The following is a 21,113-nucleotide window of genomic DNA, read 5'->3' as shown; positions in this document are numbered from 1 at the left end:
TGGCCCAGTATGATTCTATAGTTATAAAACCTTTGCCCACACTGCTATATATGAACAAACCCCACAAACAGCTGCACATGAAGTCCAGCTGTTGAGATGCAAATTTGCCCTTTCTGTGTCCCTCAAGATGTGTACTTTTGGGGTTGGGTTGTGGCACCAAGGAGTGCTCGGAAGTCACAGGGAGTAGCAAGAGGTACGTTCCCCCTGCAAGGCGAGCGAAGAGTGGAGAGGAGGACAGACCAGCGCTCTGATTGCTTGCCTCTGCTTTCGTATATTAGGCAGCCAGTGCTTTTGGCTGGGAGCCCAGACAGGGCTTTTGTAATCAAAACATGATCTTGTATGCTGTGCAGCCAGTACTGAGAAAGGCCGTCTGATGGCTCTCCTCTTTTAGCTCTGCTGTGGAATCCGCCAAGCTTCACCTCTGATGTCCAAAATGCACCGATCTGTGAGTGCTGCCTTTGTTGTAAGTGGGAGGGATGTGGGGGAGTCAGCCTTGCATTCAGCAAAGCCAAGAAATGACTTCTTCTTCTTCTTCTTGCCTTTCCCCTTTTGCATTGTGTTGTCATTTTGGGGTGCTTCGCTTTCGGCCAGCAGATGTGTATCTGAGAGATGTGGGAGGGCAGAAAGGTGCTTTTTTTTTTTTTGTACAGCAGGTTAGTATGTGACCAGGTTAGGATGTGAACATCCTTCAGGAGGAGATCAGCTTCCCTCCCTCCACCTCCCTGCCGCCACAAAGGAGGGGAAGGAGAATTTAAAACAACAACAACAACACAGAATGTTGGGTAATGATGGACACTTCCCATCCCAAAGACCGGGAGCTTGGTGCTGCCTCGAGCAGCACAAAGGCCGGGCATGTTTACGAGAGCACTAGTGCATTGGCTAAGATGACAAAATGCTGGGTTGAGAGGCCCTCTCTTCCCCCATCCCCCAGGCTTTCTTTATCTCCTGAGCGCTGCTTCTTTTCTGAGTCTTTCATATCATAAATAGCTGACTTTGAAAGCGGCAGGTGGGGGGTGGAATCCTGTAGCCAGAGCCAAGATCTGCGAGAAAATCCCATCCACCAAGAACTGGCAGCGAGTGGGTGAACTTGAAATGTTGGATACAATGCCAACACGCCCCCCCTCGCTGCCACCACCCTCCATGAAGCTTCACTATCCTACCCTCCCTTGCTTTACTTAGCCCCTCCTTTTCTGTTTCATTTTGATAGAGAAAGATATCCATGCATATCTGATTCTCCCTCCCCTTCTCCTCTCTCATTGGGCTCTCTGTTTTCCAAGCGAGCAGGAACGCCTTCTGATTCACAGCCACTGCACGTTTCTTCTGCTAAAGCCATTTATAACTCCCCCCGAACTAGTCACTGTAGCATACGGGTACCTCACTCCCCAGAAGAGCTTTTATGCTGGAGAGAGGGCATAAGGGGCGTCCCTTTCCATCCCAAAGTGGCAGCGGAGTCGACATTCTTTCCAGTAGCTTGGCAGCGGAAATATACCCTCTCGTTACTGACTGGCTGCAACTCAGCAGCAAACAGCCAGGAAGAAAATCGCTGACCACGCTGCAACGTGTTGGTCCATTTTCACCAGTGAATCAGTCTGTGTGCCAGCCATCAGTCAGGCCTCAAAGTGCTGCTTTGCAGTTTTGGGGTCATTCAGCTAGGCTTTTGTTGCTGCTGTGCTACTGCGCTCTCTCTCTCTCTCTCTCTCTCTCTCTCTCTGTGTGTGTGTGTGTGTGTGCGCAAGGAAAGGAATCTCTTCTTCAGCCCCAAATCTTGGAGATATTCGAAAAAGAACAGTGAGTGTGGCCTGCAACAAAATGTTGCAGCAAACCCTCACCCTGCACTCCAACAGTGATGATAGGAGTTGTGGTCCTACAACATACAGATGGCACCACTTTGGCTCCCTCTGCTTAAGACTTTCTTGCTTGTTTTATTTGACTACTATTCACTATTCCGGGTGTTCTGGCGACCAAGACAGTGGTATAAAACTTAAGTTTTGTTAACGTATATACACACACAAAAATCAAAGCATTATGTTGTCCCAGCCACATTTCACCATGAATGTTATCCCCATTGGAGTGGAATCTAGACACATATAAAAAAAGTTGTGAAAATGCTTTTTTTAAATAAACGTTTTGAAAAATATATTGAATTTGCCATAGCTCACTATCGCCATCTAGTGTCTCATTTGTATAATGCACTTTACAACACACTTAAAAACATTTTATTTGCAGCTGTATAGCTGAATCCTGGAAATGAAAGTGGGGCTGGTGGGAAATCTTATACCAATCAGAGAAATACTACTACTACTACTACTACTACTACTACTAATAATAATAATAATAATAATTTATTTATAGCCCGCCCATTTGGCTGGGTTTCCCCAGCCACTCTTCCCATTTGAAAAGTTTTTCAAATCATGTAGATAAACTAAGGTGACATATATGAGATTCTCAGGCAGTCATCCAGACCTACTTTGTAGCTTCATAACAGTGTATCTTTTAATTTTTTTACTAATAGCTGCATAACCTGACTCTTCAAAAACTGGACTTTGATGCCCTGCATTCTTTGCCAGTTTGAGCATTGTTGTATCTTAATATTTTCACTAAAAGGTGTATTGCAAGGGCAAAACATTGGCCCTGCCCGCACCGTACATTTAAAGCAGTATCATACCACTTCAAACAATCATTGCTTCCCTCAAAGAATCCTGGCAACTGTAGTTTGTTAAAGGTGTTGAGAGTTGTTAAGAGACCCCTTTTTCCCTTCACAGAGATGGAGTTCTCAGAGTGGTTTAACAACCAATCCCTCTTCACAAACAACTCGGAGAATTGTAATTCTGTGAAGGGAAATAGGGGTCTCCTAACAAATCTCAGCACTCTTTACAAACTACAGCTCCCAGAATTCTTGTCGGGGGTGGGGAGTACGAGATATGGTCCTCATTTATTATTATTATTATACATGCTGTATTATGTCTACCTGGTTTTTATCCCAATGTGGCTCTTGGAAGATTGCCCATGAGGGAATAAGACCCTTGGGCTGAAAAAGCCCCCCTCCTGCACTGGAGATAATGGTTTGACTCAACTTATTACATTCCTAGCATATGTTGCTATTATATAGCTTTATTAAATGACTTGAATAACCAACCTCTGCCCAGTTTAGCAAAGGATTCTATGGAATGTGGCTTGGTCACTGCACATTTTTGTAACACACACAATTAAAGGAGTGTATTTCAGAATCCACATTGCACTGATTCCAGGGCTGGCCCACCCATGAGGCAACGTGAGGTGACTGCCTCAGGCGGCAGGACCCACCAGGGCAGCAGATCCTGATGTTGATCTCCCCCCCCCTTAATCCTGATATAGACCTCCCCACTTCTTCCCTGGTTGCCATTTTGGAGTCCGCCTCAGGTGCCAAAATGGCAGCCCTGTCTGATTCCATTCTGCCTCCATAGCCCCTAGCTTCCCCCCTGATTATGTATGGAACTTACTTTCCCACACAAAGGTGACATACCAGTCATTAGGAACCCCAAAAATTCTGGCCAGGTTGGATCCAAATCTAATTTAAACAGTTTTGCAAAAGTGTAACATCCCTGCCTCTCTCGACTGAATTTCCAAAGCTACCCACCCACTCTCTTCGCCAAGACATTTGATGATGATAAAAGAACCCACTATTTTCCTCACCTCGGGGTGGGGTGGGGTGGGGATATTTCTCATAAGGAAAATTTGCATCTTAGGCTTAAACTGAGTCAGCATCCATTCATCCAGTTTCATTATAAAAGTCTGTTGCTGTATTATTAGAAGCTAGGCCTGTAATTAAATAAGGGATTGACATGTGAAATTTGGCCCTTATCCCAAAGTTTGCTTACCCTAAAGATGCCTTTTCCAAACTTCTGCTCTCTGAATCAGTGGTTCCCAAACTTTCCCCCCTCCACAGATCATTTGAAAATGGTTGAGGGTCTTGGAAGACCACACAATGCTTTTCCTACCTGTTGCAGCAATTGTAATTCCATAGAATTCAAATCGTGATACAATAAAATAAAATATAAGCCAAAAAAGAAGCAAAAATACAATAAAAATCATTATGAATATTCAATGTGATGGTTGTGCCATCTTCTATTTTCAACCATAAATTCACTTCATCCAGTAGACCACCTGAATGAAGCCTGGGGACCACTGGTGATACATAGACCACAATTTGGGCACCACTGCCCTAGATGCTTTGAACTAGAGCTGTGGACATCCCTGACATTTGCCCTTAATTGCTGGATCTGATAGGAATTGTGGTGCAAAATACGGAGCACACCAGGTTGGAGGAGGCTACACTACAGACTTCTCATGGTTGCCAAACTACAGCTCCTTTCTTCAGCTGAACCCACTGCTGACTCTCTCTTATTTTCTTCATCTACCAGGGCTTGCCATGGCATCCTTTGTGCCTGCTCAGCAGTCTTGTCCCTCCCGCCATCCCCTCCTGGCCGAAAGATGTAGCTAGACTTGCCTTTAGGCTCCATGTTTGACCCCGGTTCATTTATTCATCACTCATTTCCCGAAATCAGTTGGCTTTATGAACAGCCCGTGACATCACAGTTGTTGGCGGAGTTAGGTAGTCATCACCATGAAACCCTTAGTGCATTAAAAACAAATTGAATGTAGGTATTGAGGGATCTCATGGCTAGACAATAAGCTGACGTTTTAGCAGCTCCTAAAATTATAGGGTATTACAAGTGCTACCATCTGTTTATGCAAAATTCTAGTTCCATAGGTGCAGCATGCCTTAATTGCTACTGCATAGTTCCTAAAAGGAGCAGGAGATGGTCCTTATGCTTTAAATGATGAGAGTTGACCCTGCTGGCTGAGGTGATGGGAATTGTAGTCCAAAGTATCCGGAAAGGACCAGGTTCAAAAAGGTTGAGTTACTAGGGATGGTGGATAGAGGAGAAATTAGGCTCAGTTCACATTTAAAGGCAAATGTACCTAATTCATACAATATGCCGACTGAATCGCAACCATCCGTCAGAATTCACACTTCTCCAATTTTTGCAATGCAGTTCTTCAGCCACATAATGTGTACAAAAATGCATATATCAAGGGAGATAACATAATATGCATTGTATTAACAGAGATTGCTTTTCAAAATTGCATACAAAACTGTGAATAATAAGAGAACTTAACACAAATATGCTGGTGAATTTTCATGAGAACTTTGAAACAAAAATGCAAACTGATGTGGAAACATGGAGAACTGGCCTTCAGGATGGAAAAATGAGAAACTGAGAGACACCAGTGTTGGCATATTTACCCATCCCTGTGTGTTACACCCTAAAATGAAGGCTGGCTCAGCCCCTGAAGAGAGATGGGAAGGAGCAGAACAGAAGAAATTTGCACTCAATATATCTGGCTCAGAATCTGCCAGGCCGGATTACAAAACTTGATATTCACAGGAGGATACCTAGGGTCAGATAGCCCTGTCAAAATGTGAACACTAACTTCAGACTTGATATTTAACACCTAAATTGAATTTGTAACTTAGGAAATTTTGTTTTACCATGGACTTTTTGGGGGGCTGGAAAATATTTGGGGAGGGGAAATGTTTTCGATTGAGTGCCAAAATATACACAAACTCACAGATACCAGCTATTACTGCTCTAACCCTCAACCCATTTTGCAGAGAAAAATAGTGCTTGAAAAGCCACACCACCTGCTTAATACAGATGCTTCTTTTGTCCATATTTCACTGATTCCTTCTGCAAGGAAATCAAATTTTGCCTTAAAAACCCAGTATTTCTTCTTAAGAAGAGGTTTGCTGGATCATACTAAGGGCCCATTGAGTTTGTCATCTTCTTTCCAGGAATGGCCACCAAGATGCTTAGATGCTTTTGATCAGAGCCAGCATCAGTAACCTTGCATGTTATTGTCCCAGGGCATTGTGGCAAATTTTAGTGGCAGCTGGAGTCAGCCATCCAATGCTGTGCAGTGTTGCTTTTGCCTACCTGCCCACCCCAACAGTGCCAGGGCTCACCAACAGAGGAAGTGGTTGACTGATGGAGGAGGGGGCCACTAGAAGTATTTACTCAGGATTTCCTCAAACTTGCAGCTGGCTCTGCTGTTGATCCTCCCTTCATTTAGAAGTGCTGCTCTTTCTGGTGGATATATTTGGATTTTGATCTTGTTAATGCTTCAGTAAACTACCCTTATTGTAGCATGCCTTATATCTTGCATGAAATCTTTGCTTTGGCCTACAGATCTTAGCAGAACACACACACACGTTTGTCAGTGTCAATATTACAGTATAAATATATGATTGCATATAGTAGGCCACATACTTATCCAAATTTATATTTTTTCATTACAATTTTATTTTTTCATTACAATTTTATTTTTTCATTACAATTTTAAGTTAAAATACTATCTGGCTATGTTTATTCAAAATAGGACACTGGGTACCCATCTTCTGTGACTTTAAAACATAGTACTAAATGTTCGATTGCTGTGGGTGATGGAGACCTTTGTTGGTTGAAAGAGAGGAGACAAAGAGATCCCATGGTATGGCCAAAATTCCTTCTTTGGGAGGAATAGCTAGATATGAATTTCAATAAATAACAAGGCTACCACCTTGCTGAAACTAAGACCAAATGGGTCCCATGATGGAAGAATAGTGGAATATAAATGTAAAAAAGTAAAATATGTACTATTAACCATATGTGTATCTGTTATCTGTTTTACTGACCATATGTGGAAATCCCCTAAAGCTCTTTTGTTTCATTAGGATGCCACTGTGGATGATGCAGTGTTGCGGAAAAAAGAACAAAAAGATGTCGAACTGGATAAGAAAATCATAGCTTTGCGGAAAAAGAACGAAGCCCTTATGCGAAGATATCATGTATGTTTGACTTCTTAGCTCAGATTCGGGGCCTCCTTGAAGCCCTATATGCTGATAACTCTTTTGAAAAATTCAGTTTGTTGCATTCTTTGTTCAGCTGACACCAGTAACTCGATGTGGCTGAAGTAACTTGAAGTAGGTGACATAGAAATCAGCATTTACTCCCACCAGGACTGGAATTTCAAAATGATTATTCTGCATAACAGATCAGGCTGCCAGAATTTTAAGGAGCCTAAACCAAGGAACCTAAGGAACAGCAATCATGTAGGGGAATGGGGGGGAAAGCCTATGGCCAGATAACTTCTGCTTGGGCACTGCTGCAAGATGCCTCCTCAGTTACATAGACTGGAGGCCTATTCATACTTTGTCTCATGATTGCTAGTCATGAGACCTATACTTTTTTTTGTTCCTCCACTTTACCAGAGAAAACCAGCTGTTCACTGCTGAATGTCAATTGGGTTTTCTGTGGATTGATACTTGTTCTGAATAGCAGTAAACATTAGGTTTTCCTGGGAAAAGTGGGGGCAGGACAAAGAAAACCCCTCTTGGACCCGTGACTAGAATTTGCGGGACAAACCAAGTGTGGAAGGGCCATTAAGGTGCCCCATAGGAGTCAGAATACTGCATAGTTTACCATCCATTGACATTTCTGGGTCAGATTAACCTGAGCTTTAGAGTGTGTTGTCATCAGTATGCTGATACCAGCTCTATATTTCATTCAGGAAGTGTGCAATAGCAGTCTACCCTGAATCAATGTATTGAGACTGTGTTTGGGCATGCAGGATTTAAGAGACTGAAAATCAGACTGGAGACAGGCAATAGTCTTTGCTAGAGTGGAGGCTATTTTAGAGTTGCAGTGCTTCCCATGGTGTTCACTTCTTTCTTTTGAGGCCCCTTGGTTAATCAAATGATGCCAGTATATAAAACCCATGAAACCTGTTTACCAGAGGTGAAAGTAGTGTCTACATACCATATCAAATTATTATTATTATTATTATTATTATTATTATTATTATTATTATTATTCCCATAGATCTCAGGGCGGTTCACAACATAAAATCATTAAATTACAATATGAGAAACACAAAATACATAATAAAAACAAAAACAAAGACAACACAATAATCTCCTCCTTCCACAACACATTTTGAAAGGGCATTAGATGTCAATCAGCCAAAGGTCTGGTTTAAAAGGAATGTTTTCTCCTGGCGACTAATGAAGGCGCCAGCTGAACCTCACTGAGGAGAGTATTCCACAAACAAGGATCCACTGCAGAAAAGGCCCGTTCCTATGTTGCCCCCCCCTCCAGATCTCTCATGGAGGAGGCACATAAAGAAAGGCCTCAGAGGATGATCTTGGGGGTCCAGGTAGGTTCATATGGAGAGAGGTGGTCTTTAAAACTATCTTCAACTCTCTGAAGAAGAAGAAATCCCATGTCTCAGTAAAGCCTTGGTAAATATAGTCATCACCTGGATGTTGCTATTGTCAAATATAGTGGCAGCGGCAAATGTGTGCTGATGAACGTACAGTTTCTCATAGCTTCCCTCTGTTTCTCCCTTTGTTTGAGATTGCTTTGTTTCTAGCTTGCTGTAAGCTGATCTGATAGAGGAGCTGGCTGTCATTTTTGCAGGAAATAGAAGAGGACAGGAAGCGAGCAGAGCAGGAGGGAATGGCTGTCACGTCGAGGAAAGCCAGGCCAGACGGCCTCACCATCACCATCACCAAAGCCCATAATGTAAGCATTATCTCCCCTTCCTGCTAAGGAAGGATTTTTATACTTTCCATTCTTGCAAGGTTAGAGAGGTCTTAGCTGTGAGGGATTATGAAATCAATATGTAATAAATATAGAGACCATCAGGCTTCAGGCTCTATCAAGCTCTCTAAATGATTTACAGGTTCCTAAATATAACAGTAATATGTGCAAGAACATGTGTTTGGGGGTGGCTCTCCAATGAGGAGTAAATTTAAACACCTCAGTGAACTATGGTTTAAAAAAATTAAGAGAAGGGAATTGACTATGAAAGACTGGAGTGAGTCCATCACACACTATTGCATCATCTATTTCTCATGAATAAAGATCCACACCATGATGACTCTACTGTTTTCCTAAACCTTTGACATTTCAGCCAAATGTCAGATTCATAAGTGAAGAGATGCTTTCCCCCCTCGCCAGATTTATAGGTTGCCTGGCAAATTGAACAAAAGGACCAGCTATTTCTTTGGAAAGAATTTCTCAGTATTTGTATCACTGGCAAAAAGTGTGAGGTCATAGAGCCCTCCTGACATTTTCACAGCTTCTTCTCCCCAGCTGTTAAGGCAAAAGAGAAAGGGAGGAGGTTAATATGGCAACAACCCGACCATTTTCTAACTAAGTGTTTGTCCTATTGGCAGGAGAAAAGAGTTGTGAGTGAGAAATGGGGAAGCAGCGGCCCTCCTGCCTCCAGCTTTGGGATTGGAAGTGAGGAGGAGGAAGATGACGAGGAATCTGATCACTTGTTTACATTCAGGATGGGGAAGAGGGTTCAGTTGGCTGTTACCATGGACAATAAAGCCAAGGTGAGTCCCCAGCCCGTTTTTTAAAAGTGCTGAATCTCTAGAGATGCCAGCAAATTCAGGTTGCAATGATGAAGTACAAGTAAAAGCATTCTAGTTTAAACAAAGCAACATACATTCAGCAAAAAGGTGGGTCCCACGTTGTTAGTTAGCCCCAAAAATCCAATAAACTTCATGTGCAAGCAGGTTTAGAATTGGGTTCACTTATATCCCAACCCAGCATGATCCACAAGGCCACCCAATAAGAGTCATGGTAGGGCAGGTTTTGAATCTGGTTCCCCAACATTCCAGTCCAGCAAGGCCACCCAATGAGCTTCATCTGCGAGCAAATGTATTTACAATCCACAGAGGATACTTATTCAGGACTAATCAAACTTTTAATGAAGTCCATATTATTGCTTGCTGAGTAAGTCAGCATTTGGGTGGTAAGCTTTGTGAGAATGTTCCTCCTATACAACATATAGGCTTTAGTCAATTGGGAATCGTTGTCACAAATAGTAAATCTCCAGCAGTCGAAAACAGCAGCTTGCTCTCAGATTGTAAGTGACCCTTCAGTCTTTTACTGCCTGATAGGATTGTAAATTCATTTCCACCACTTCAAAAAGCTCTCTAGACATCTTTGGGGACAGCTCGGTGACGACATCTGTTTCGTTCGCAGTGGCAGTCAAAACAACACATCACATTAGGCTGTGTTGACATACAAGCAGAGCGTAATATGAATCTCTTACAATAACATTAAAGAAGGCAATGGCAGATCCTTGACTTGAGCAACATGTTTGGATTCAACTACATGCTGTCAGAATCAAGACCTCAAAGACAGGAAGAGGACATAGAAGGGGTTGGTGCTTTGAAGCCCCAGGAGCAGGTCTTTTTCCCCCCAGCCAGAACTCACCAGAACTCAGTTCTGGCACCTCTAAGGTGGGCTCCATCGCCATTATAAGAGAATGAGGGAGGTATTCATGGTCAGTTCCAGCACCTCTTTTTCTAGAAAAATAGCCCTGCCCAGCAGTATGAAAGCTTGAAATACAAGTCTTTTCTGTTCTTAGGCATTTCTAAAAAGAATATTTCCATGAGTGCTAATACAGGTTGAAGATGTCCGAAGCAATGAGGGTTTGGGGCAGTATTTTACTAACAAGTCCCATCAGTGTAAGAATTTCTGCTCATACAACAGGACTCCCCCCGCCCCTTTCCACTATCCACCTGAAATCTGTTCCAGAACTTTGGGGAAACTCCTAGAACAGATTAAAGGGGTGTATGGGAGAGGAAATGGGGAAAACATTCTGTTGCACAAGCATAAATTCTAAAAAAAAGCCTTAGCACTACATTGGATTCCACCCTTCGTGTTTAGTCAGATTTTTTTCTTGCAGTTCGAATCCTGTTATTAATGTTGCATGTGGTATATTTTGGTATGAAAATGTGTTTCAGTCATTTCTCTCATTCACTTTCATAAATTACTGCGAAGTGGGCCGGGTGGAATGATTCTCCTTTCCTGCCCTGGCATACTGTTCTGGCGGTTCCCCCAACTCCTCTCAAGCCAATTTTGGGGTGCATGAGGGAGGAGGGGGCAGAAAGCCCTATTGTGCTAGCAGAAGTCTTTGACGTCATTAGTTGACTCTGTTACTCTGAGTCTATGCGTTCTACCTGAAGGAGCGTCTCCACCCCATCGTTCTGCCCGGACGCTGAGGTCCAGCGCCGAGGGCCTTCTGGCGGTTCCCATTGCGAGAAGCAAAGCTACAGGGAACCAGGCAGAGGGCCTTTTTGGTAGTGGCGTCCGCCCTGTGGAACGCCCTCCCATCAGATGTCAAAACGATAAACAACTACCTGACATTCAGAAGACATCTTAAGGCAGGCCTGTTCAGGGAAGTTTTAAATGTATGACATTTTAGTGTTTTTTGGTTTCTATGGAAGCCACCCAGAGTGGCTGGGGAAACCCAGCCAGATGGGCGGGTTACAATTAATAAATTATTATTATTATTATTATTATTATTATTATTATTATTATTATTATTATTATTATTATTATCATCTAAGTAATCTGTGTGCTACCCTCAAAACATAGTGATATTTTCAATTACATGGAATAAAAGTTATATCATCTCTGCTATATTTTGCTTAGTCGTCTTGGTTTTCATCCAGGAAAACAATTCCCATGATGAGAATTTTTTGGCTCGGAAGCTAAGAAAATTCATCAACCCCGAAGGGAGTTAGCTGATCTTTACACAGCCCTCCTAAATGCTGACAAAAAATTAAGAGAACGCTTGTTACTTCAGTCTTGATTAGTGCAACAAAATTACAATGCTAACACATCTTATACATTATCCAAAAAGGTTCATTGTATTGAATTTCTGGCTGAAATATTTCTTTTCGGAATTAGATTGATTACAACTGGTAGCTACCAATGAATGGAATTTGCTATTTATTATACTTGTTTTTTTAGCACCAAATAGGCATACTTACTCTAAATATGCACCTTTCTATACATACTGTACAGGGCAAGAAACAGCATATTCTGATTCTGCCTTTTCTAGGGAAAGCGGGTTGTGAGTGAAAAACGGGGATCAGAGTGTCTTGTGAGCCCAGGGGAGGCCCCAGACATCAGTGAAGAAGAGATTGATCAGCTGGTTGCTTTCCGCAGGGGAAGAAGGATGCAGATTGCTATTACAATGGACAACAAAGGCAGGGTGAGTATTTTCCCAAATGGCTCCCTTTGGTTCCAGTTCTCTGCTTGGACTCAGTCCCGTCCCCCAGCCCCAGTGTTAGTACATGTTGCCAAGGCTGCTAGCTCCTGATGCAGAGGTGCTGCTGCTGCTGCTGCTTTAACAGCTTTGGGGAAACTGAAAATTATTTGGAAACTTGCTTTCTGCTCCAGTGCTGCAACAATCCACTTACGCAGCTACCTCTCTGATGTCTTGTGGGGCGAACATGGAAATCTTGCTTACTGCAGCAGACTGAAAAGAGAAGGGGTGATGGAAAGGCTATAGTATGCAAACGCTCCCTCAGTCCTTCAGTTTCCTAAGGCCCATCCAAACTGATGTTTTTTTGCAAGTGTCATCTGCAGCATGTCATTGATGCAATAATAGTGCATTCGTGGTGTATTCATCCTGGACCGCCCATGCTTTGTTAGTTGTTCAGTGATGCTTCCTCAGCTGTGACATCTTGAGATAGCATGCAGTAACTGCACTAGCAGGACTCAAGCAAGTGCTTTAGGTGCCAGTTTCTGATATTCATTGTACCGCACCTTCAGTGCTGCAGCTACAGCTCCCAAACCACTCTGTCTGCTCTGACTCTGAGTCTTATACCAAGTGCACATTTCAATAGCCAGTGAAGCAGGTGAGTCCCTTGAAATGGTTCTGGGAAACAGTCCCATCTTTGCCCTTCCCTAGGATGTCGTCATGGCACTGTCCGTGCCCTCCTTAGGTAAACCAAGAGGAATCATATCCTAAAGTTTATTTGTACTGATGACAGTGAGTGATGCTGAGATCTAAACCACTGAGCTTCTTGGGCTTGCTGATTGGAAGGTCAGCAGTTCGAATCCGCACGATGGGGTGAGCTCCTGTTGCTCTGTCCCAGCTCCTGCAAACCTAGCAGTTCAAAAGCACACCAGTACAAGTAGATAAATAGGTACTACTGTGGCGGGAAGGTAAATGGAGTTTCCATGCACTCTGGCTTCTGTGATGGTGTTCCATTGCGCCAGTAGCGGTTTAGTCATGCTGGCCACATGACCCAGAAAGCTGTCTGTGGACAAACGATACAATACGATGATAATGATATCTTTATTGTCATTGTCCCATACAGAACAATGAAATTGAAAACTGGCGCCCTTGGCCTGAAAACCGAGATGAGCATTGCACCCCATAGTTGCCTTTGACTGGACTTAACTGTCTAGGGGTCCTTTACCTTTATACCTTTTACTGACCATTTTTGTATTGCACCCTTCCTCTGAAGAACTCATGGTGTGGTACACAGAGTTACCCTCAGAACAACCACGGCATGTGAGTCAAGAGGAGAGATAATGACTTGCCCAAGCCTAACCAGTGAGCTTCATGGCTGAGTAAGGATGTGTGAACCTGTTCTGTCCCCGACACCCATCGAAACTCAATACAACTCTCATAATTCATTCTACAACACTGGAAAGTGGAAATGTTGGCTGGGCCCACTGCAATATCAATTGACTTAAGATAAATCTGTCAAATCATGTGATCATCTAGGCCAGTGTTTCCCAACCGGTGTTCCGCGGCACACTAGTGTGCCGCCGGACGTTGCCTAGTGTGCCGTGGGAGGGAGGCGGGCGAGTCGGGCTAATCCCCCGACGAGCTCCACCTCCAGACCCATTGCTCAAATCCTTTAACCCAGGAGGGCGGGGAGGGGGGGGGAGAGAAAGAGAAAAAAGAAAGGGTGGAGAAAAAGAAGGGGAAGAGAAAATATTTTTTTTTAAAAAAGGAAAGAGAGGGAAAAAAGCGAGGGATGGAGGAAGGGGAATAAACAGAAGGGGAGGACAATGAAGAGGGGCGGGGCTTGGCAGGCAGCAGATAACTGGGGAGGGGGGCGCGGCTGGCGGCGGCTCAAGGCAGGAAGGGAGGAGCTGCCTCGCGGAGAGTCTTGGGCTGCAGAGATTTCCCGTTCAGGAGCGCGGGAGGCCACGCCGTGGATGGGAATCTCCTCCTCCTCTTCCTCCTCCTCCTCCAGGAGAGAGGGTGGTCCGCCCCACCGAGTCGGGACTGCTCAAGCGTGGGAGCCTATAGTTAGAGCTCAGCTCCTTTTCTTGCCTTCCCCGCCCCCCCACGGAGCACATTTTCCTCGCCCCCCCAACCCCCGCATGTAGAATAGAAGCCCTCCAGCCTCCACGGTGCACAAACTCTCCCCTCTGCAACGAAGCGCTTTGTTGCATATCTTTGGTGAGGTTTTTAGGCAGTCTTGGTGCACCTTAAATCAGCGCTAATTGCGCCTGGACGCAGTATTTACTTCCGAGTAGGCCCCCTTCTCCCCCCCCCCCGTAGCACCTGACGTTGCTATTCGTATCATCAGGTTTGTTTGTTGATAATTTAATTGTTTTAAAAGCATCATGCTAAAGAGCTCTCTCCCACCCCCAGACCCTTGGGCAAAACAGAAACACACACATACACAAACACAGAGATTGAGCCCTGCAGGTTTTATGAAATGAATGGATTCTGAATGCCTGTTTCAGTGGCTTGTCCGCCTTAGGCTGCTGGGCCAGACACCTGTTACACGGTGCAGTCCGTAAGCTGTGAGCGCTGCTACCTGCCGCCGAGACCACGTAACGACAGTCTTGAAAGACCTACATTGGCTCCCAGTACCTTTCCGAGCACAATTCAAAGTGTTGGTGCTGACCTTTAAAGCCCTAAGCAGTTTCGGTCCAGTATACCTGAAGTAGCGTCTCCGCCACCATCGTTCAGCCCAGACACTGAGATCCAGTGCCAAGGGCCTTCTGGCAATTCCCTCACTGTGAAAAGTGAGGTTACAGGGAACCAGGCAGAGGGCCTTCTCGGTAGTGGCGCCCGCCCTGTGGAATGCCCTCCCATCAGACATCAAAGAGATAACCATTACCTTCTATGCTGTTACTATTTTTTTATTTTTTTTTACATAAGTAAAAAGTGACCTTTCCCCATCTGGCATGGTGGTGTGCCTCGAGATTTTTTTCATGAAACAAGTGTGCCTTTGCCCAAAAAAGGTTGGGAAACACTGATCTAGGCCTCAGGCATAAAAGCAAAACATTTTATAGGAAAATGTTCAGTTCCTTGCATCTCCAGCCAGGACTAGCCTCTCCTCCTGCCCTCACTCGCATGTCAGTTGGGCTTAGAGGAAAAACACTTCTCGTTTTTGCCAATGAGAGGTTTATTTTTAATTCTAAAAAAATTGTCACACTGTGGGGAAGGGGCACAGTTCATCGGAATGGCAGCTGTGGAAGGGCTTCTGTCCTCATGCACTATGAAAGATAATAATAATAATAATAATAATAATAATAATAATAATAATAATAATAATAATAATAATAATTTATTATTTGTACCCCGCCCATCTGGCTGGGTTTTCCCAGCCACTCTGGGCGGCTTCCAACAAAGATGAAAAATACATTAAAATGTCACACATTAAAAACTTCCCTGAACAGGGCTGCCTTCAGATGTCTTCTAAATGTCAAATGGGATGTTGGGCAGAGAAAGAAGACTTTGGCCCTCCCAATCCTTGGTATGTGGCCCCCAAACAATTACTCCTGAGGGAATACATCTCTTGACACAAATACAGCCCTGTTACTATTGGAATTCTTTGTAACTTTTCACCTTTAAGTGAGAATATCTTAAGGTCTTGAGGACAAAATCCTGATATTTATAAACAAAACACATCTATTTTTTTAAATGTTGCTACCTCTACACCATCAACAACAATTATTTCTTATCAGGCTGCTGTTAGGCACAGGAATAGGACTAATAATAATAATAATAATAATAGCATCTCTGGTTAGAAATTGAGCAACTAAGTACGGGGGAAAGTGACATAGGATTAAAAGGTGCAGAATCCAGTTTTTCAGAATGCCACTGATTCTAGCCAAGAGGCAAGACTGTTGCCCTCAGAATGACACGGTCCAACCACTGTCTGAGGGCCCACTTCCTTTTGGCATCTTCTGAAGCGTGTTTTTAAAAGTAGACTTTGGAGCTGAGCTCCAGCTGCCTCAAACTGATGGTTTCCGAGTGACATTCTGCTGACGGAGAAGAGGATTAGCCCAAGAACAGCACAAGCTGTGCGTCCTATTCAGTCTTCAGGCTGTAACTCAGCTGCCGGGCCTACACTCTGCCCCGCTGCCTGCGAGGAGAGAAAAGAAAAGCCTGTTGACATGGTGAGCGGGGGGCATGTGAGAGTTTTACAGCCCCAGATGGCCAAAGCTGTTTTCTCAGACAAGATGGATGACGGCCCTGCAGGGAGCACATGGACACATTGAAACAGAGAGTGTAAATCACGCTGGGAGAGGCGGCCGGCGCAGCCAGCTCAAGCCTCTCTCTCTCATGGTCTGCACTTTCCCCAGAAACAGTGCGCCATTGTCCTCAGGCCCAGGCCCTGCGACGCCTCCCAGCGTGAAGTACACGCAGATTTGGGCCTGGAGTTTAAAGAGCTTTTAAACAGTACATTTGGCAGTAAATGCCTTTTTGTGTAAGGCTGTGAGTGACTCAGGGCTTTACAGACTTCGCCATACGGTCGAGGCATGTTAGATAAACACAGAGATGGCAAAGAATGAAGAGGGGAGGAGGCACAAAAGTCATTGGGAATGGGGGGAAGAGGGGGAGCTTTTTGTGAAATGTGCTCCGCTACTGAATAGCCTAAAGGTGATTTGTGTGGAAACTGTATCTTGCAGTGCGGTGGGCTCTTGGGAAATACAATGTCAGACCCTCCAAGTGCCCCTATTTTCCAGGGATTTACAGAAGCCGTCCCTGCATGCCTCTGATGGGCCAGGTTTACATTGTAAATATACAGACATGTGGGGAATTTGTTCATGCGCAATGTAGCATGATGTTACTAGGATGTAAACTGCAGTTGGCTAAGTAGGGCAACCCTTTCCATTCACTGAATATTTGCACAGCACTTTCCCCCAAGTGCTGAGAACATTTCCCAAATGGAACTTTTCCATCTGCCTTAGTGATGGGAGAGTTTGAAATATGAATGCCCCCAGTGAGAAAAAGGGCTGCAGCTCAGTGAGAGAGCTTCTGCTTTGTGTGCAGAAGGTACCATGCTGAATCTCTGGGATCTTCAGGTAGTATTGGGAGATACCTCAAGCTGAAATCTCGGACAGCTGCTGCCAGTCAGTGTGGACAATGCAAAGCTAGCGAGAGTATGGCAGAGGTGGCTAACCTGTAGCTAGGGATTTTGGAGAATTCTGTCGGGAACAGAAACCAGGAGTAGAAATTGCCACAATGTGCATGTTCATTGGATGTCAGTGAGACAATGTTCACTATCACACCTACTCAAATTTAATTAAACAAACCACAGTCCCTGGTGTTCAAATGTTACAGGGCACTGTAGCTTGTTTAAAAGTGGAAATGTATGCTTCTCATCGGCTCCTGTTTTGCATGCCAGAAAGCTGGGAGAATGGGAGAGTTTGTGACCTGGAGCTCAGGAAAACTTGTTCACACAGCAAGAAACAATGTTTTCCATTATGTTGATCTGACCCATAGTCAAAGTATCTGGCTATGGAGGAAAGTCCATTTCCCCAACAACACCACATTGTATGCCTGGATCCTCACAATGAATGAATTGCAAACCAAGCAATTCTTATGTGACAAACTGATTGCCTGGAAGGGCCCCAAGGCTTACTGTTCCTTTGATGTGCTATGCCATGCTATAACCCCGAGAGGGAGCTAAAGGAGTAGAACTGAAACCAGTATTTGCACATTCAGTCTTCTAAAAGGGCACCATCAAAAAAAGAGCTCTGCCCGTCCAATTTTTGAAAATCCAGACAGATGATAAAGAGCAGGACCAGAGTAAGAGCGGATGAATGTAAGCACATGGAGTTACATATAGCTTGAGTTGAGTGCAAGGACTAAGGGACAGAGCTAAACATTGCCAGGAAATTGTATGTTTTTAGGAGCAATATGATGGACGTGAGATAAGTGGCACCACATAAATATTGAGAAGTGGTGGAATTCAGAGTTTTTTAAAGATAAATTCTGTCCAGCCATTCTGTAAAAAAATCGAAAAATCAAAGTTGGTTTGTTTTATTAACTATAGCAAATATACCAAAATCAAAACAACATATTCAAAATCACATTAATCCTTCAAAGTAAAAATTGATTAAAAAATCAGAATCCTTTTAAACAGCCGGTGCCTTAAACTGCCTGGTAGGGGTTGGAGTCTTGGCTGCTGAGCGTAAAGCAAGCAAGCAGTGTGGAGCTTCACCTTAGACAGAGCGCCCTGACATCTTAATACCACCACAGAAAAGGTCCTGACCTTGTTGCCTACCTGCCATACTTTGGAAGGGCATCAAAGGAAGGTCTAGCACAGGGGTGGGGAACCTCAGGCCTGGGAGCCAAATGCAGCCCTCCAAGCCTCTCTGTCTGCACTTGGGATTCTCCCCAGGCGATACCCACCTCCCATTCAGCAACATCCATCACTGGCTCTGCTTTGCATTCTCCTTGAGTGTTTCTGGCCTGGCTGGAATGTGCCCTTGAACTCTGATAATGCTTCCTTATTGTTTGCCTAGATGGGCTGGGTATGCAGAAATGAGCCTACCCTCTCTTCCCTCTGGCCCGGCCTGCCAGTGACATGTGTCATCCAGAAGACTGGCCTGAAGGATATAGCTTCTTATCCCCTGGCCTAGGCTAGGGTTTGGGCTAATTCACACAGTATGTGTGGAGGCTTCTTGTGATACTCTTAAGATACCAGTTCATCTTCACAACAACACTTGGTGGTTGCTTAGGCTTGTCCAAGGGCATTTACTGATGGCTGAGGAGGATTCTGGCTCACTAAAAGCAAGTGTATGTAGTGCTATTTCCTTTAAAATATATCCTTGCGTTTCCCAGCTGTACCCTCTTCAAAGCAGTGCACTGCAAAAGGCTCCTGGTATTTGATATCAGCCTCTTTCTGCTTCAGTGGAGACTAAATGGAATTGCAATCTCATTTTCCTCTCCCATAGATGACAGTAAAGCAAATCCCCATGGTCTAAGAGGGAGAAACCTTATTACTATCATAGCCTGCCCTCCTGCCCAGTGCCCAAGATTTTCCCTGGCACCAATATCCCAGTTGTCAGCAGAGAGTTGAGTAATCTCTCTCTCTCTCTCTGTGGGTCTTTTAGTATCGGGTTTCCTCAGAGACCTCTCTGTACTCTGCCCCCTCTTTCATTTTGGTAATAGCTGCATTTAACAGGCTGCTGTTTTATGCAACAGTGCATTTAAGCTTCAGAGTGGTGTATCCAGATCCAGTGAAGCATAATGGTTAATTAGTATGCAGCAAATCATCTTTAAATTGGACGCCTATGGTTTGTGGACTGTTTGAATTGCTTTTTTATTAACAGTGTATAGAGAGATAATATATCATGAGTTAATACGCTTCCTGTCTAAAGAGGTAAGTGCCACATGATTGTAGGAATGAAATGAAATTGGGGTCAGATGACAAATGGAGTAAATGGAGGCGAGTCCTTCTGAGCCATCTGATATTTTCAAAGTTTTCATTTTTGGAAAAAAAAATCAAGGGGGGAGGACAAAGAGATAATTAAGCAAACTTTACTTTTTACTAGCTCAGTAGTAGGGGAAGGGATATAGCTCAGTGACAGAGCATATGCTTTGCATGCAGAATATCTCTGGCTCAGTCTCTGGCATCTCCAGGAAAGGGTGGCAAAAATTATTGTCTAGTGTAGAGACAATAAAGAAGTAGAGGTGCTTTTAGACTGTCACTATTTTGGAGTGGGAGTCAATCACATACTGGCAAATTCAAGTTGTGTAATAATAAACAAGAGGCCTTGAGCAACATACCTGCTTCCCCAAAAGATCAGACTTTTTTGTGATAAGGGAAGTTACAGTGGTGCCTCGCAAGATGAAAATAATTCGTTCCGCGAGTCTTTTCGTCTTGCGATGTTTTTCGTCTTGCGAAGCACGGTCCGTCGCAACTGCGCCTCTTCAAGCAGCTTTAAGAAAAAAGCGCAAGATGTTTTCGTCTTGCGAAGCAAGCCCATAGGGAAATTCGTCTAGCGAAGCAACGCAAAACCGAAAAACCCTTTCGTCTAGCGAGTTTTTCATCTTGCAAGGCATTCGTCTTGCGGGGCACCACTGTATGGGGAAATGCATGGGGAAGTGTGAGAGAACATTATGACATAACAACCATCTAACCTATATAACAAAAATGATTGCCTTGTGGGAAGCGACTCATAAGTGAAAATAATAATAATGAAACTTAATGACCATTCATTCTGATACGTTTGCAGGGTGGTTAGATGATGTTCCCTCAAGGTAAGGGTTATCCTACCCTTCAGCTGCGTTTTCCTATCATTTTCCCTTTCACCAAAAATGTACTCTTTTGGGGAAGCAGGTTTGTTGCACAAGAACTCCCAGTCAGCTACAATTGCAGAACCTGAAGTTGTTGGTATTTGAGTGAAGCCCATGTCTATGGAGATTCAGCACTTAAAGGGGGGGGGGTTCACCTTGGCTTTATTGCCCATGGTAGCAGCCTACTGAATCCTGTTCCCCATCCTGAATGTAAACAAGTGACTGGCTTTGTCAGCATCTTCTTTCTCTTCACTTCCAGTCCCACAACCGGAGGTAGGAGAACTCTTCACTATCTCTTTTTGTTTTAATGACCCTGAATAATTTAGTGTAATCAGCAAACCTGGCCACCTCACTGCTCACCCCTAACTTGATATTGTTTATGAACAAGTTAAAAACACAGGTCCCAATCCTTCACTTTCTGCACTTCTTCATTTGAAGAACTATTCATTTATTCCTACTCTCTTCTTCCTGCTACGTTACCACTCTGCTGTTAAAGGCACAGGAGGAGAAACAGATAAAAAGTTGGCAACCTTCAGTGCTGGATAGAGATGGGGAACAATTCCTCCCCTTAAATCACAGCATTTGTGTGCATATTTTGTTGCAAATTCTATTGCACTTCATGGGTGTTTTCATGTATTTCTACTGTAAAAATAGACAAATTCTGCAATAAAATGGACAAGCATGTAACGTAAACTATCTTTGATGAAATG

General features: G+C 43.9%; 1 protein-coding gene across 2 annotated transcripts in view; it reads left to right on the top strand.

Moving 5' to 3' along the window:
* Positions 1-283: 283 nt before the first annotated feature.
* Positions 284-21,113, top strand: part of CCDC9B (coiled-coil domain containing 9B) — a 67,642-nt gene continuing 46,812 nt past the window's right edge. The window contains exons 1-5 of one of the 2 annotated variants that reach the window (XM_083507999.1): positions 284-445; positions 6,755-6,868; positions 8,499-8,603; positions 9,260-9,424; positions 11,950-12,102. In XM_083507999.1, coding sequence (XP_083364125.1) covers positions 425-445; positions 6,755-6,868; positions 8,499-8,603; positions 9,260-9,424; positions 11,950-12,102 — 558 coding nt within the window. In that variant the 5' untranslated portion in view covers positions 284-424. Of the gene's footprint in view, positions 464-6,754; positions 6,869-8,498; positions 8,604-9,259; positions 9,425-11,949; positions 12,103-21,113 lie in introns of both variants that reach the window. The other variant, XM_083507998.1, reaches the window with a different exon arrangement.

The sequence above is a fragment of the Podarcis liolepis genome (assembly GCF_965112155.1).
Source record: "Podarcis liolepis genome assembly, chromosome: 1".
In the NCBI taxonomy this organism is placed as follows: domain Eukaryota; kingdom Metazoa; phylum Chordata; class Lepidosauria; order Squamata; family Lacertidae; genus Podarcis; species Podarcis liolepis.
The sequence above is the reverse complement of the archived record's forward strand: the minus strand, read 5'-3'. Positions and strand labels throughout refer to the sequence as shown.